The 17,080-nt window shown below is 45.4% G+C and overlaps 1 protein-coding gene across 1 annotated transcript; it reads left to right on the top strand.

The window, feature by feature from the left end:
• LOC144275781 (caspase recruitment domain-containing protein 8-like) lies at window positions 1-13,702 on the top strand. The gene is made up of 5 exons (XM_077835322.1): window positions 1-2,064; window positions 6,479-6,620; window positions 9,185-9,226; window positions 12,616-12,719; window positions 13,383-13,702. Exons 2-5 carry the CDS (start codon window positions 6,545-6,547, stop codon window positions 13,446-13,448), a joined length of 288 nt encoding a protein of 95 aa, XP_077691448.1. The 5' UTR covers window positions 1-2,064; window positions 6,479-6,544; the 3' UTR covers window positions 13,449-13,702.
• The last annotated feature ends 3,378 nt before the right edge of the window (window positions 13,703-17,080 follow it).

The following is a 17,080-nucleotide window of genomic DNA, read 5'->3' as shown; positions in this document are numbered from 1 at the left end:
CTGTTCTCAGTGGTGGCAGATGACAGAACAAGGAGCAATGGTCTCAAGTTGCAGTGGAGGAGGTCTAGGTTGGAAATTAGGAAACACTATTTCACTAGGAGGGTGGTGAAGCACTGGAATGGGTTCCTTAGGGAGGTGGTGGAATCTCCATCCTTAGAGTTTTTTAAGGTCAAGCTTGACAAAGCCCTGACTGCGATGATTTAGTTGGTGTTGGTCCTGCTTTGAGCAGGGGGTTGGACTAGATGACCTCCTGAGGTCCCTTCCAACCCTAATTTTCTATGATTCTATGATTAAATAGAGTCTTCCTGACTAGTGATTTAAATCATGATTTAAATCAAATCCACCCTGCCTGCTGTGCTCTTGCCCCTGGCCCCTTCATTCCCCAGGGGGGCCCACAAATATGTTTGGTGCCAGGCCCACAAAAAGTTAATCCGGCCCTGCTTCTGATGGGGGTAGGTGGGGCACGCTATTGTTTAGAGCAATTACATTTCAATGGTCAAGCATTTTAAGTCAAGGACCCTCTTGTTATTCTTTCCCCACCAGCCTTTACAATTTCAGCCCAACATGGAGGCAAATGGACCACAGCAAATGCAAAGGGCTGCATATTCAGAATGCAGTTTGCAGCTTGGTAAAGATACAGAGTTCATAAACTCACACAGAATTCATAAACTGTACAGGCAGATACCCAAACAGTCACATTTTCCCCCTGGACTAGAGCAGTGCTGTCTACCTGCGCCTAAAAGCTACAACAGCTGGTACAGAATGCTTAGCAACATGGGATTTCAAAAGCACATCACCCCTGTGCTACACTCAATCCATTGTCTTCTGACACAATGCCCTGTCGAGTGTAAGATCTCCTTATTTTAAAGGTGCTAAATGGTCATGGCTTCGGATAGGTGAAGGACATCAAGCACCATCGACCACTCTGCTCCTTTGGCACAACCAAATTGCACATTGCAAGGGTGAAGCTTGTTTGTGCAGAAGCCAGAGCATGCTTGGGAGCCAGGTCAATTCAGTGGAACCAATTCCTGCAGTAGCCATGAACCACCACACCCCTCACCCCGTCTGACCCACGTGCTCAGCACACTGCACTGATAAGTGCACAGGCCATCAGCATTTCTCTCTTTTTGAAATTTTACTTTCTTTCTTCGGCGCAGAAGGAAGAAAGTTCCATTAGCCAGTTGCTTGTTTCTCTCTCACTGGAAGGTGCTCAGGTGGTGATGAGCACAGTATGAGCCCTGATTAGAATAGATGCACAGAGGATCCTCCACCTGGATTTCTGAATTACAGCAGTATGGTGGCCTTAAAGGGACATAGCATTATCAATGGAAATGCCCCAAAGGGCAGGGAAAACCACCCCCATGTTGTCTCCTGTCTGTGTTTGGGTGAGGGGCTATTGGGAGCCAGACCTGCCCAAACCTCAGGCCTTTAGGTCCACTCCAGATGCCCTGCAACTTTTCAGGACTTTCAGTCATGTAGCCCCAGGAGCTATGGCTGATGTTGGAATCAAGGAAGGAATCAATTGAATAGAGGGGTAATAGAGTTATGGGTCCTCTCCGGAAGGCTGCTGAGACGATGGTCCTGGAGTTACGGGCCCCACAATTATCTAGATTCATTTAAAGCAGGGGAGGTGTGTGACATCACTGACAAACTGGGACCATATAGTTCATTGTTGCAACCAAGGTCCTGTCATGGCACCAAATCTTCTATAAAGGGGGTCATATACGGTGTCTAAGACAAGGTTATGGTTTGCTGGTTATGATTATGCTATCTGGGTGCATGTATCATTTTTGTATTTAAAGTTATAAGTATTGACTCTATACTGTCTTGTATTTCAAACTTGTGCTGTGCTTCTGGGTGACATCCCAGACAACTAGAATTAATAATTTCTTTGCTGTACTGGAGAATCCCAGCTTCTCCCAGCTCGGCGTGCTTTGGAGAAAGATACGTTCGGCCATAAAATTTATTCCCATCCATTCCCTTGTGCTGATCTACCGGACGCTCAGTGCTGCAGATGTAACTCTCCACCTCTACCTGATACCCAACGACCACTCACTGAGGAAGGTAAAACACAATCCGATTTATATAGCACTCCCACTGCCAAGATGGCTGGGCTCTGCCCAGCTGTTAGAGTGAAAATGAGCCACATAAATACACTGAAACAGCTAAGCAAAGTACTGAAAAGCCAAGCATCATGCATTGCTCAGAGAGGGAAAGGGAGAGGCCTGTCTGCCAGCCACTGCCACTAAGGAAACCAGAAAACTTCTCTAACAGTGGTAGTGGTCTGTGCAGGGGATCTGAAATCTCTCTCACTGAGGGTTCAATACTGCCACCCATCGCTGTCATATTTGAACGAAAGGTCTAGAGGGTCAAATCCTGCTGATGACCCAGTGGGGATCATTATGGCTGCACCTGATGGAGTCTTTTTCCATTTTTTTTAACTGGATTGTTTAATTCACAGAGTAAGAACATCCTTAAAAACCAGTTTCATAGTTTAAAAATGTATGGTCAATTATAACTTGACAGAACAAATCCCAGCTTTTCTACACTGCGGTCACGTTTCACCCATTTTAATTGCTTGTGTCACACACTGGGAGGTGTGAGGGTTAATAGATATGGCTGTAGCCCACTGGTGGGGGACTTGTAACACAGACTTACCAAAGGGCTATGTGGACTGTAGTCTTTTCCCTTTCTGATGCTTTGTGTGAACGGAGAGCTGGCTGCAGTTCAATGATCCCTGTTCATACTTCTCAGAAATGACAATGCTTTAAATTGACAGGCCGTTGAAGAAGACGAAATTAACTGGAAGTCAAGGCATGTGCCCAAGCCTCCTCAGACTGACCCTCTGTACTTTGGGTCTTGGTACCAGGTGTCCGGGCCATCAGATCTTGAGATAACCCCGACAGAAAGTGGGACTGTCCTGGGCTAGCACTAAGGCAGGAAACACTGGGATTCTCTGCCCCAGAGCTGCTGTCAGAATCCACCTTACTAGTATTCAGAGTAAACAGGGACAGTCATTTGTGTTGTGAGGTATTAATGGGATCAGATACTTAACTGGTGATTTTTGTCCCCAGGAACAGGGTTAAATTGATTAGGTTTGGGATTGTAGTAGGGTCATCAGTGGGCTGGGTGGCCTAGTGCTTAGTGTCCACTTAGCTGGGGGTGGGGTAGAGGTAGGGGAGCCCGGGCCCAGCCACTCCACTGGGCTCTGACCCAGGAGGCTCAGCAGCAAGGAGGGTTGGGGACCCCCTGTGTTACCATCCCTGCATCGCTTCCTACCACTGCTCTCTCCACTTCTGGTCCCAGACAAGGAGAAAGAAAATATAAAAGGGAAACCCAACTGTCAGCCCCAACCCTCAGCACACAGTCCTGGAGATGTCAGGGAGGCGTCTCTGACATCTTTGCATGAGCCTCCAGCATGTCTGCATTCCTCCCTGTCCCAGCCTTCCTCTTCTGACCGGGGCTGCTCCCTTTTCAACCCTGTCTCCAGCTGGAGCATGCTCTGCGGGGCTGGAGGGGCAGGGCGGGGCGGGGCTAGCTGGGCCCAGTATTGTCCTTTAACCCCTTCCTTCCCAGTGTGGGGTTTGTATACCCCACACAGGGATCAAGAAGGAATTTGTCCCAAAGCTATATTGACAGGGACCTAGGTGGAGTTCACTTTTATCTGGAGCATTGGACAGAGATCAGACCCTACAGTCAGCTGTGGGTGTCCCACTGTCAGCTCTGGGAGATGTTCTGTGTTTCTCTGCTGGGTTTCATATAGACCTTTACATTCGATCCCAGACTAACTGCAGCAGCTGGCCTTTCAGAGGCTTTGGCACATGTCATATCTTGTGTCTAACCCTTTGATACTGAGATTTGTGATTTCCTGAGGGTACTCGGTCAGGGCCCACCTACTATACAAGTGCTACCATATCATGAACTGGTTACAAAAGTTTCTTCCTGACACAGTTAAAGCCTGGTTCTATTTTGCAGTGTAGACACGATCTTAACCATATCCCTGAATTGTACAGCAGCCCTAAATTGTCCAAGGCTTTGGCACAGCTCAGGGACACGCATAGACTCATAGATAGATATTAAGGTCAGAAGGGACCATTATGATCATCTAGTCTGACCTCCTGCACAATGCAGGCCACAGAAACTCACCCATGCACTCCTGCAATAAACCTCTCACCTATGTCTGAGCTATTGAAGTCCTCAAATCATGGTTTAAAGACTTCAACGTGCAGAGAATCCTCCAGCAAGTGACCCGTGCCCCATGCTGCAGAGGAAGGTGAAAAACCCCCAGGGTCTCTTCCAATCTGCCCTGGAGGAAAATTCCTTCCCGACCCCAAATATGGCGATCAGCTGAACCCTGAGCATGTGGGCAAGATTCACCAGCCAGATACCCAGAAAAGAATTCTCTGTAGTAACTCAGATCCCACCCCATCTAACATCCCATCACAGGCCATTGGGCCTATTTACCATGAATAGTTAAAGATCAATTAATTGCCAAAATCATGTTATCCCATCATACCATCTTCTCCATTAACTAATCAAGTTTAATCTTGAAGCCAGATAGGTCTTTTGTCCCCACTGCTTCCCTTGGAAGGCTATTCCAAAACTTCACTCCTCTGATGGTTAGAAACCTTTGTCTAATTTCAAGTCTAAACTTCCCGACGGCCAGTTTATATCCATTTGTTCTTGTGTCCACATTGGTACTGAGCTTAAATAATTCCTCTCCCTCCCTGGTATTTATCCCTCTGATATATTTATAGAGAGCAATCATATCTCCCCTCAGCCTTCTTTTGATTAGGCTAAACAAGCCAAGCTCCTTGAGTCTCCTTTCGTAAGACAGGTTTTCCATTCCTCGGATCATCCTAGTAGCCCTTCTCTGTACCTGTTCCAGTTTGAATTCATCTTTCTTAAACATGGGAGACCAGAACTGCACACAGTATTCCAGGTGAGGTCTCACCAGTGCCTTGTATAACGGTACTAACACCTCCTTATCCCTACTGGAAATACCTCGCCTGATGCATCGCAAGACCACATTAGCCTTTTTTACGGCCATATTACATTGGCGGCTCATAGTCATCCTGTGGTCAACCAATACTCTAAGGTCCTTCTCCTTCTCCGTTACTTCTAATTGATGCGTCCCCAGCTTATAACTAAAATTCTTGTTATTAATCCCTAAATGCATGACTTTACACTTTTCATTATTAAATTTCATCCTATTACTATTACTCCAGTTTACAAGGTCATCCAGATCCTCCTGTATGATATCCTGGTCCTTCTCTAAATTGGCAATACCTCCCAGCTTTGTATCGTCTGCAAACTTTATTAGCACACTCCCACTTTTTGTGCTGAGGTCAGTAATAAAAAGATTAAATAAGATTGGTCCCAAAATCAATCCCTGAGGAACTCCACTGGTAACCTCCCTCCAGCCTGACAGTTCACCTTTCATTATGACCCGCTGTAGTCTCCCTTTTAACCAATTCCTTATCCACTTTTCAATTTTCATATGGATCCCCATCTTTTCCAATTTAACTAATAATTTCCCATGTGGCACCGTATCAAAAGCCATACTGAAATCTAGGTAAATTAGATCCACTGCATTTCCTTTGTCTAAAAAGTCTGTTACTTTCTCAAAGAAGGAGATCAGGTTGGTTTGGCACGATCTACCTTTTGTAAAACCATGTCTTATTTTGTCCCATTTACAATTGACGTCAATGTCCTTAACTATTTTCTCCTTCAAAATTTTCTCCAAGACATTGCATACTACAGATGTCAAACTAACAGACCTGTAGTTACCTAGATCACTTTTTTTTCCTTTCTTAAAGATAGGAACTATGTTAGCAATTCTCCAGTCATACGGTACAACCCCTGAGTTTACAGATTCATTAAAAAGTCTTTCTAATGGGCTTGCAATTTCATGTGCCAATTCCTTTAATATTCTTGGATGAAGATTATCTGGGCCCCCCGATTTAGTCCCATTAAGCTGTTCGAGTTTCGCTTCTACCTCGGATGTGGTAATGTCTACCTCCATTTCCTCATTCCCATTTGTCATGCTACCATTATCCCTAAGATCCTCATTAGCCTTATTAAAGACTGAGGCAAAGTATTTGTTTAGATATTGGGCCATGCCTAGATTATCCTTAACCTCCACTCTATCCTCAGTGTTTAGCGGTCCCACTTCTTTCTTTGTTTTCTTCTTATTTATATGGCTGTAGAACCTTTTACTATTTACTGTTGAATCCCATCTATCGTACAAATTGGAACCTGGCTTTAACAGTTTCTAGAACAACCACATTGTAACCAGGTGCCCTGCCATGGCTGTACTTCAGCTCGGACAGACCCTTACGAGTCCTGCCAGCTGTATGTTCCCCTGGCAATTCTCTCGCTGTTCTGGGGAGGAGATGTGGCCTGGTGCATGTGATTGTTCATTCCTGCTCTTGGCTGAGGAGCGAGATTCTCCCAACCCCTTCTCTCTTTGCTTCAGCAACTGCACTTCTGCTATTGGAGCCCAGTGGAGCAGCAGTCATATATTGAGATCTACACCAGGGTGATGGAGAAGGAAATCAGGCTCCATGTGAATGGTCAAGATGATGGCAGCTTGGTCTGGGAGGCCTTGGTGAGGCCAGGTAGGATCAGCAGATGGTAGTTCCATGTGGATGACATTTTGAGCAGAACTTCAGGGGAGATGGGGTGGTTATTGTGAATCATGCTGATGCCGGAGGCACAGTGATCTGGGAAAGGTACAGAGGCCCCGACCCAAAGCCCATTAACATCTGTGGGAGACTTTCTATTGACTTCATTGGATTTTGGCTGGGGCCCTAAATCAGCTGTCAGAGATTTGCAATCTCTATTGCTGAGGCAAATAATCTTATTCAATTGAACTGAATCCTGTGGATCAAACACCACTAAATCCCCTTCCCCTCTAACCAGGGCAGTTTATTCTCCAACACAGAGATCAGCACCCATTGAGGGGAGCCATGCTTGCTTTGTGGTGGGGATCAGCTGCGGTCCCTGCAGGGAGGGCAGATGTGGGCAGCAGTCTGTCACTAAGGAAAAGGAGCCCGAAAGGGAATCCTAATTTTGTCAGGTCCCATCCCTGAGTTTAATGTGAAGACCTCCCAAAGGAGAAAGGGAGGGAGGAACCAACTGTGGGGGGGGTGTTGCACGGCTGGTCTCCTAGGTTCCCAGTGCATACATAGCAATGCATCTGACCTTTTAAATTCAATTTCCAATTAAAATAAAATAACCAGGATACACATCACAGTGCAAGGGGGAAAGTGCAGTTCCACACTACAGGCAGAGATAAGAGAAATATCCAGCTTTTACAGTACATGGCCCATTTTAAAAAAATCCAAAATCATCCATTCTACTCTCCATCACTTTTTTAACTCAATGGAGAGAAAGCATCGACTAGCAAGTGATGCCAGGCAAGGAATTCAGAGACTTGTATCACACATTGAACAGGCACTCAAAGGACAGGATAGGATGAGAAAAGAGAGAAAGAAAACACACTGTTAGGGATGGAAAGTGTCACCGAAAATTGCAAAGAGAAGAGCACTGTGTTTGTGGCTGATGTGCGATGAGCGATGTTAAGAGGGGACGAATTCTCTGCTCAAACAGCTGGAGAGACTGCACTCATTAAGGCTTCCAGTTAAATTCAGCTGAGAATGTAAGACAAGATTTTGTGTTCCTAATCTCTATGTATCTCTGCCAAGAGCTGCTGACCCTCTCAATATCGTACAGTTAGTGTGAAGAGACTCTCACACGCTTTGCATCCTCCCTAAGGAAGTTAGTCCAGCGAGCTCTAAACAGCACCACCTTGCACCCCCAGAGAGAGGGTAACTTATTTCACAGGATGCTCTAGTATCCCCCAGAATAATGGTTAAGTCCTAAATCCCTGTGATGGGGCAAGTTCCCATGCAACCTAGGAGGGGATTAATGAGCTTCTCTGCGCACACTCAGCTCAAACCCGATACACCTGTGAGGCCTCTGCGGCCTGGAGAAGGCTGGCTCCTTGGGCAGTGGGAGTTGGCACTCGGAGCGAAGCAGAGCTCCACAGCAAAGCTCCCAAACCGCTGGCCCAAGCAGGGACTGCCCACTAGAGGAGCAGCTGGGGATCCTGCTGCCTGGACTCTAGAAAAGTAGAGGGACCTTTTAACTTTGGGGTTTTTGTTTTTCTCTTTGAGCCTGGACCCCTCAGACTGACAAGGCGTTACCACCCAGCTCTTGCTCAGAGACTGTTACTCCATTCACCTTACAAGGACAGCGGGTGAATTTAGGCTGACTGAGAGACAATGCGATGGTTATATTGTTCTCTTTTCCATTTAGACTACTGATAAGCCCCAGAAACAGGGGAACTACCCCTGAGACTCGTAGCCAGAGGGACATTCCCCACCCACTGTCCTTTGGCAGACCAATATTATAGTAACACTTGCAGCCAGAGAAGGGTGTTGGGGACAGAGGAAGTGCATGTCCCCACCCCATGGGGTGATCTGGAACAGTGGCTCTCAACCCTTCCAGACTACTGTATTCCTTTCAGATTTGTCTAACATACCCCCAAGTTTCACCTCCCTTAAAAACTACTTGCTTACAAAATCAGACATACAAATACAAAAGTGTCCCAGCACACTATTACTGAAAAATTGCTGATTTCCTCATTTTACCATATAATTATAAAATAAATCAATTGGAATATAAATATTGTACTTACATTTCAGCGTATAGTATGTATAGCAGTATAAACGAGTCATTGTCTGTATGAAATTTTAGGTTGTACTGACTTCACTAGTGCTTTTCATGTAGCCTGTTGTAAATCTAGGCAAATATCTAGCTGAGTTGATGTGCCGGAAAACATCTGCGTACCCCCAGAAATACATGTACCCCTGGTTGAGAACCACTACTCCAGAGGCATGGTCTGCAACACCCCCAGAATATTTTGATGCTGGTTCCTCCTGAGATTCCAGAAATTATCTTCAGGAAATTAACCAACTCTTTGAAGATTCTGTGTGTGAAGGGAGCTATCCAGTACAACTTTAGTGACAGGTCAGACACCTGGCTAGCCAAGGGGCTCTTGGAATGCAGAGCCTCTCAGATTGCCCTTAGCCTCTGATAGTCTCCAGTGTTATCCAGGCCTCCCACAAATGAGAGAATCAACTGGCTGCTTGACTGATTCCTTTCTTTTCTCTTCTAGGGGATGTTAGTCTTTCTGCTTTGTCCTCCCAAACGCTCACAGGTCAGTCTGATTTTTACAGAGCTTTGAGTTTCCATAGTCTGAATCCATTCTGTTGGCACATCCAGTCCTCCTGCTTGACACACAGACACTGGAGATGGAAAAAGACCTACTAGGTCACCTTTTCCGTCGCTGTGACGACTTTCTGACCAAAATCCCTGTAAGCTAGAGTTAAGGTTGCAAAGACATATCAATTCCCAATGTTCTGCTGAAATCTTATCAGAATGTCAAGAGTTGTAAAAAAACCAAAAAACCTGAAAGCCAAAAAATTCTAAGTTAAAGTTTTAAGATTATTAAAAACACAAAGTGTTCAAAGTTCTTGATAATTACCCAATCCTAACCTTAACTCTGCCATGTGTGCTACCATACCCTTTATACTGACCTGTTGAATTGCTTTTGTTGTATCAGTCAGGACTGGGAGAGCTAGAAAATACATGACTTAGAAATTGGTTTCTGCAATTAAAACAACCTTTCCGCCCCTGCCCACCCAACCCCTAACAGGGCTGGCTGTGACAAGCTCGCTCAGAGGTGGCAAGTTATATGGGCCTGTGGTCCCCATGCACCAATATTCAGGAACATGGGCCTGGCTCCACCAACGTCTGGGCTTATATTTTCAGAGCCGTCCCATCCATAGGACAGACCGAGGCAACCACCCTGAGCCCCACGCTTTGGAGAGCCCTGCGCTTCAGGGGAACCCGGGGTCCAGGACGCCCTGGGGAGGTAGCGGGGGGTCTGGCACTGGCAGCAATGAGCGATGCAGCCCCAGCCCGCCCTGTCTCTTCCCGCTCCGCCCCTCACCCTGCTCCCGCTCCACCCCTTCCTCCAAACCCCCACCCCGTCTCTTCCCACCCATGCTCCACCCCCACCCCGTCTCTTCCCACCCCTGCTCTGCCCCCATTCCACTGAATCCCCGCCCCGACAAAGAGATTGCACTACACTACTTTGTGATGGGTTCGGTCACAGAGACCCCCCTTGGGACTGTCACCTGATGTGCTGAAATTACCTCTGAGCCCATTTTCCCTGCCAGCTTGGGATTCCAGAACCCTGCCTTATTGAGCCAGGCACACTAACCTGCTGCAACACAGACCTAGGGTCTGGTCCACGTCCCCAAAGCTGGAGACTTAACTAAAAACCACTAGGCACCTGTCTCCAGCACCCAGACACCCAGCTCCCAGTGGGATCCAAACCCCAAATAAATCCGTTTTACTCTGTATAAAGCTTATACAGGGTAAATTCATAAATTGTCCACCTTCTATAACACTTTGGTAGAGAGATATGCACAGCTGTTAGCTCCCCCAGGTATTGATCACTTACTCTGGGTTTATTAATAAACAAAAGTGATTTTATTAAGTATAAAAAGTAGGATTTAAATGGTTTCAAGTCATAACAGACAGAACAAAAAGTAAAGGAGTACTTGTAGCACCTTAGAGACTAACAAATTTATATGAGCAATAAATTTGTTAGTCTCTAAGGTGCCACAAGTACTCCTTTTCTTTTTACGAATACAGACTAACATGGCTGCTACTCTGAAACCAGACAGAACAAAGTAAGTCACTAAGCAAAATAAATCAAAAACATGCAAGTCTAAGCTTAATACATTAAGAAACTGATTACAGATAATATCTCACTCTCAGAGATGTTCCAATAAGCTCCTTTCACAGACTAGACTCTTCCTAGTCTGGGCCAAATCCTTTCACCTGGTACAGCCTTTGTAAGATCAGCAGACATCTCTGGTGGTAAGCAGGGGTTTTTTCATGACTGGCAGCCTTTGTCCTGCTCCACCCCTTTTTATATCTTTGGCATAAGGCGGGAATCTTTTGTCTCTCTGGGTCCCCACCCCTCCTTCTAAATGGAAAAGTACCAGATTTAAGATGCATTTCATTATCAGGTGACATGGTCACATGTCACTGTAAGACCCCTAGTCTCTATTCCCTATGGGCTGGCCCACACGTACACAGGAAGGCTTTCAAGTAACTAAGGCCATTTACAACTGATTGTTTCTGGAGCACCCTTAATGGCCTCCACTTAATATGTTTACATCATTGATACAAGTCTATATCATATTCTCCTAACTCCAGATATAGAAATAATACTTGCAACCGAGTAGGATGAACACACTTAGTAGATTACAAGCTTTCTAATGACACCATACATGGGGTATTTAGCATAAAACATATTCCAGTTATGTCATATTCATAAGCATATTTCCATAAAGCATATGGAGTGCAACATCACACAGGGCCCAGTCCAAATCCCATGAAAACCAATGATAAGACTTCCCCTGATTTCTGTCACATTAGGTTATCAGTCACGCTGGCATGAATCTGGAATAACTCAGTTCTCCTCAGTGGGGTGACCCTGGGCTTACAGTGGTGAATGGGAGAGCAGACATTGGCCAGTTAGCAAATGGAAACCGGATTTATAGACACTCTGGAACTCTCTGGCCTTGGGTTTATTTTCAAACCCTGACATTTTTTGGTTTGCTTCTTGCATTTACCATTCTGCAGCGCTGTGTGCAGTGCGGTGACATGTCACCACTCCCTTAGCTAGCTAGCTTCATTACTCATATGACTTTAGAACCAGAGCCCCTCACAATCTTTACTGTATTTATCCTCCAACACTCCTGTGCAGCAGGGCAGAGCTAGGATCGCCGTTGTACAGATGGGCACGGAGGTGTAGAGAGGCTGAGTGACTTGCCCAAGGCCATGCCAGGAATCTCTGGCAGAGCAAGGACTTGAACCCAGGTCTCAGGCTAGTGCCTGAACCACTGTACAATCTTTCCTCCGCTAGGGAGACTAGTCTGCAATCTAACGATGCCCCTGCTAAGAACTGGTTTCATGGTTTGGGGGGAGGAATAGCTCAGTGGTTTGAGCATTGGCCTGCTAAACCCAGGGTTGTGAGCTCAATCCTTGAAGGGACCATTTAGGGATCTGGGGAGAAAATTGGAGATTGGCCCTGCTTTGAGCAGGGGGTTGGACTAGATGACCTCCTGAGGTCCCTTCCAACCCTGATATTCTATGATTCATGGTGTACATCCTAAACCTTCCCCGGCTCATTAATGATCACATCGCTAGCTGTACCCCACCATGGGAGAGGCTGCTGGGAGGGCCTGGAATGTGTAGCAGTGTTGGCTGTTGCACCAGAACCTCAGGGTTGTTCAGCAACCCTTTGTTAGTGTCTGAAGTCAAAATGGAGGAGTCCTTACCTACCATATGCAACTGTAAGTGACTTTATAACCTTTCTGCAAAGGCTGTGTGCTTTGGGCTAGAAGAGTCTCATGTACGGGGTGGGAGCAAGTCCCTGCAACCCAGAATGGCACAGGGGAGGAAGACTAACGCAGGGTTTTATCTCCCATGTACAGCAGAGTAATGCAGGGCTGGTGTCTCCATTAGGTGCAGCCTTCGTGGGGAAGCACCGTGATCGAATGGGACAGATCCAGCCTGTGCTGGTGCGCTTACGGGTGGCCCAGCTACTTAGCAGTGAAGGAGAGGAAGAGGTGAGAAGTGAACAGACAAGTCGAATGATGAACGATGCCTTATTGCAACTGGTTGAGAGGAAAGGAGCTCGGGCCCAACAAGAACTCTATCAGACTCTCAGAGAGACGGACCCTTACCTTGTACAGGACTTGGAGCAATCCAGCTAGGGCCTGGAGATTCTGCTAACTGCCACTGTTCTCCTGGCCGTGCCATTGTCAGGCATCACGGAGCAATATGATTTACATCATGTGAGCTTTTCAAGCCTTCTGACACAGCCGCTGGGCCTACGTCTCACCACTCTGTGCCACACTAGCAGTGCAAAGGAGCTGGAAAGCTGGCTGACCATTCAAGCTGGGGATTCCCCATAATAGCTGACTCTCTGACCCCACTCACAGCGGCCCCGGGGGCCCGCCGCAACCAGGCCCAACTAAGAGCAGCCCTGACTGCTAGTCCAGAGCCTTCACCGATAAACCATCTGTGATAAATTAAGGGGGGATAGCTCCCTTTTATGGACATCCAGCCAGCCAGTTAGCTACTTGCTTTACCTGTAAAGAGTTAAAAAGTCTCCCTGCATAGGTAAAAGGAAGGGAGTGGGCACCTGACCAAAAGAGTCAATGGGAAGGCTAGAACTTTTTAAAATTGGGAAAAAAACGTCCCCTTTGTCTGTCTGTTGTTGTTCTCAGGGAGAAGCAGAGACAGGGCTGGAACTATGCTGTACGAAGCTTGGGCCAGGTATGAAAATCATCTGAATCATACCTAGAAACTACTAATTTGAAACCCCAGATATGTAAGTAGATCAGGAATGTCTAAGAAGACGTGATTAGGTTTATCTCTGTTTATTTCTTTATGCCTTGTGGACTCCTCTGTGCTAACCCCAAATGCTTTTGTTTTGCTTGTAACCTTTAAGCTGGACCTCAAGAAGGTTATTCTTGATGCTTAATTCTTGTAAGTGGGTTTTTAAAAACTAGCAATAGCCTGAGTTTTCAAATGTATTTTCTTTCTTTTTGTTTGTAAGAAAATTGATCTTTTTTAAGAACAGGATTGGATTTTGTGTCCTAAGAGGTTTGTGCACGTTGTTTAATTAGCTGGTGGCAACAGCTGATTTCCTTTGTTTTCTTTCTCAGCTCTTCCCCGGAGGGGAAGTGAAAGGGCTTGAGGGTGCCGCACAGGAAGGAATCCCCAAGTGCACCTTCCTGGGTTCTCAAAGGGGTTTTTGCACTTGGGTGGTGGCAGCATCTACCCATCCAAGGTCAGAGAGAAGCTGTAATCTTGGGAGTTTAATACCAGCCTGGAGTGGCCAGTATTAATTTTTAGAATCCTTGCAGGCCCCCACCTTCGACACTCCAAGTGCCAGAGAGGGGAATCAGCCCTGACACCATCCTTGCCCCCTAACAAGAACTCTTCAGCTGGCTCCCAGCAGCTCAAAGCCTCAACACAGGAAGTGCCTCCTTTGCTGATCTCCCACCCCAGACTGGTCCTTAGGGGCCAGGCTGAACTCGAACCTGTGCAACTAAGGAAGTGTGGCCTCCAGCACGGGGGAATTCTATATTAGACCTCATCTTGACAGATAAAGAGGGACTGATCACAGAACTAAAAATTAATGGTAACTTACATACAAGTGATCATGACTTGATCACACTTACAATGTACAAACAGAATAAAGTCCAGACCAATGATGGTGCTTCAAAAGGGCCAGTTTCACAAAGCTGAAAACAATTATGAGCCAAATCAGCTGGGAGAAAAAAAGTCAATCAGAAAAATGTGAATGACAATTGGGAATTGTTTAAGGGCACAGTAGTAGAAAGAAAGAGCCTGAAGCATGGGCTTGGTGCAAGGCCTGAGGCCTGAACCAAAGTCAGCAGAAGTTACGCTCTGAGCAAGTCAGGCCCTGTCGAAAGCAGATGCTCCCCTGCAGGCCAGTGTCCGGTACACGACCTCGGCACCAGTATTGCTGGCATGGCTAAAACACACCGGATACGTAAACACATCCCAGCAGGCCAGCACAAGAACACCCCAACCTAGCAGACGATAAAATGGTGTGACAAAAGTGATGAATGGTGATATTTTGTCTGAAACATCAGGAGTGAAAGTACAAAGCCAGGTGGCGAATAGGAATGTTTTGTCTGGAACATCAGGAGGAAAATACAAGGGGAGGTAACAAACATGTCAAGAAACGCGTACAGAAATACGTAAATTGTTTATCCCAGTCTATAAATATTGGGATCCCTCACCTTAACCCTTCATCCAGCCTAGGGGCAGTGGAAAGTCTGACTGAGCTGCATCCATTGTCATGGGCATACATGTCTTAGGGCATGTCTACACTAATGGCCGGATCGACGGGCAGCAATCGATCCAGTGGGGGTCGATTTATCGTGTCTAGTATAAACGCGATAAATCGACCACTGATTGCTCTAGCATCAACTCCAGTACTCCACCTCAACGAGAAGCGCAAGGGGAATCAACGGAAGAGCATCTCCCGTTGACACACCACAGTGAAGACACCACGGTAAGTAGATCTAAGTACATTGACTTCAGCTACGTTATTCAGGCAGCTGAAGTTGCGTAACTTAGATCGATCTTCCCCCATAGTGTAGATCAGCCTTTAGTATCCTTGTAGAGCCTGCCAGGTGCTATTGCTTTGTCGACAATAAACCTAGCCGGGTGCCTTCGCTACTAAACCAAGTCTTGTGGTCATTGGGTAGTTTGATTGAGGTCTACTGTGCCAGCTATCTGCGCAGAGCTGGGACAGCACACAAAGAACACACACACACAGCCAAACATCTGATGACAGACACTTTACTAGATGCCCAAAAAGCCACAATCGAGGAAGAAGGGTGTACTGGTTAAAAATACCTGTTTGAGTGGGGAAGTGAAGGCAGCTGTAATATAATACAAAATATAACAAATGAAAGAAAGGGGAAGTTGATAGAAATTAATATAAATCAGAAGCTAAAACTGATATGGGAAGCAAAGCAACACAAGGGGAAATGTATGGCCAGCAGAGACAAGGACAATAAAGAGATTTTTAAGTATATCAGATACAAAAAGAATCCTTACATTCTTTTCTGGTCTGTTACCAAAAGGAAATAGTAGAATTAATTATCAATAATAATGCAGAAAAGGCAGAAGTGTTCAATAAATATTCCTGTTCTGTATTTGGGGAAAAATCCAGATGATGCAGTCATATCATATGATAACATTTTCTATTCCACTAGTATGTCAGGAGGATATTAGACAGCAGCTACTAAAGTTAGACATTTTTAAATCAGCAGGTCTAGATAACTTGCATCCAACAGTGTTTTAAAAGGGCTGGCTGAGGAGCTCACCGGACTGTTAATGTTGATTTTTCAATAAGCGTTGGCGCATTGGGAAAATTCCAGAAGACTGAAAGAAAGCTCATGTTGTGCCAATAATTTAAAAGGGTAAACGGGGCGCCCCAAGTAATTATAGGCCTGTCAGTCTGACATTGATCCCAGGCAAGAAAATGGAGCAGCTGATACAGAATTTGATAAAGAAAGAATTAAAGGAGGGTTGTAACATGGGTTTATGGAAAACAGATCCTGTCAAACTATCTTGATAACTTTTATTGATGAGATTATAAATTTATCTTTTATTGATGAGATTATAAGATTAAAAGGTCATAGTGTTTGATGCAATATACTTCGACTTCTGTCAGACATTTGAATTGGTACCACTTGACATTTTGATTTAAAAATTAGAAAGCTATTTAATGAACATGGCACACGTTAGATGGATTAAAAACTGGCGAACTGATAGGTCTCAAAATACAGTTGTAAAGGGGGAATCATCATCATCAAATGGCTGTGTTTCTAGTAAAAAGAAAAGGAGTACTTGTGGCACCTTAATGAAGTGAGCTGTAGCTCACGAAAGTTTATGCTCTAATAAATTTGTTAGTCTCTAAGGTGGCACAAGTCCTCCTTTTCTTTTTACGGATACAGACTAACACGGCTGCTACTCTGAAACCTGTGTTTCTAGTGTGGGCCTGCAGGAACTGGATATTGGCCTTGTGCTGTTTAACATTTTTATTAATGACTTGGGAAAAAAAACCATAAAATTATCACTGATGAAATTTACAGATCACACACAAATTGTGGGAGTGGTAAATAATGAAGAGGACAGGTCACTGATTCAGAGCAATCTGGATCGCTTGGTAAGTTGGGTGCAAGCGGACAATATACATTTTAATATGGCTAAATATAAATGTATACATCTGGGAACAAAGAATGACATTGCTTATCCTGTTTCCAAAAATAAATTAACGCTTTACAGCCGGTGGGTCACAATACAAGGGAGAGGCAAAACTGAGTGACAGATGTTATCCATACAAATAAATCGGAAGAGTGCCAGTTCTCCACACCAT

This window comes from Eretmochelys imbricata, chromosome 15, assembly GCF_965152235.1.
Source record: "Eretmochelys imbricata isolate rEreImb1 chromosome 15, rEreImb1.hap1, whole genome shotgun sequence".
NCBI classification, from domain to species: Eukaryota; Metazoa; Chordata; order Testudines; family Cheloniidae; genus Eretmochelys; species Eretmochelys imbricata.
This window is presented reverse-complemented; position numbering and strand designations above follow the sequence as displayed.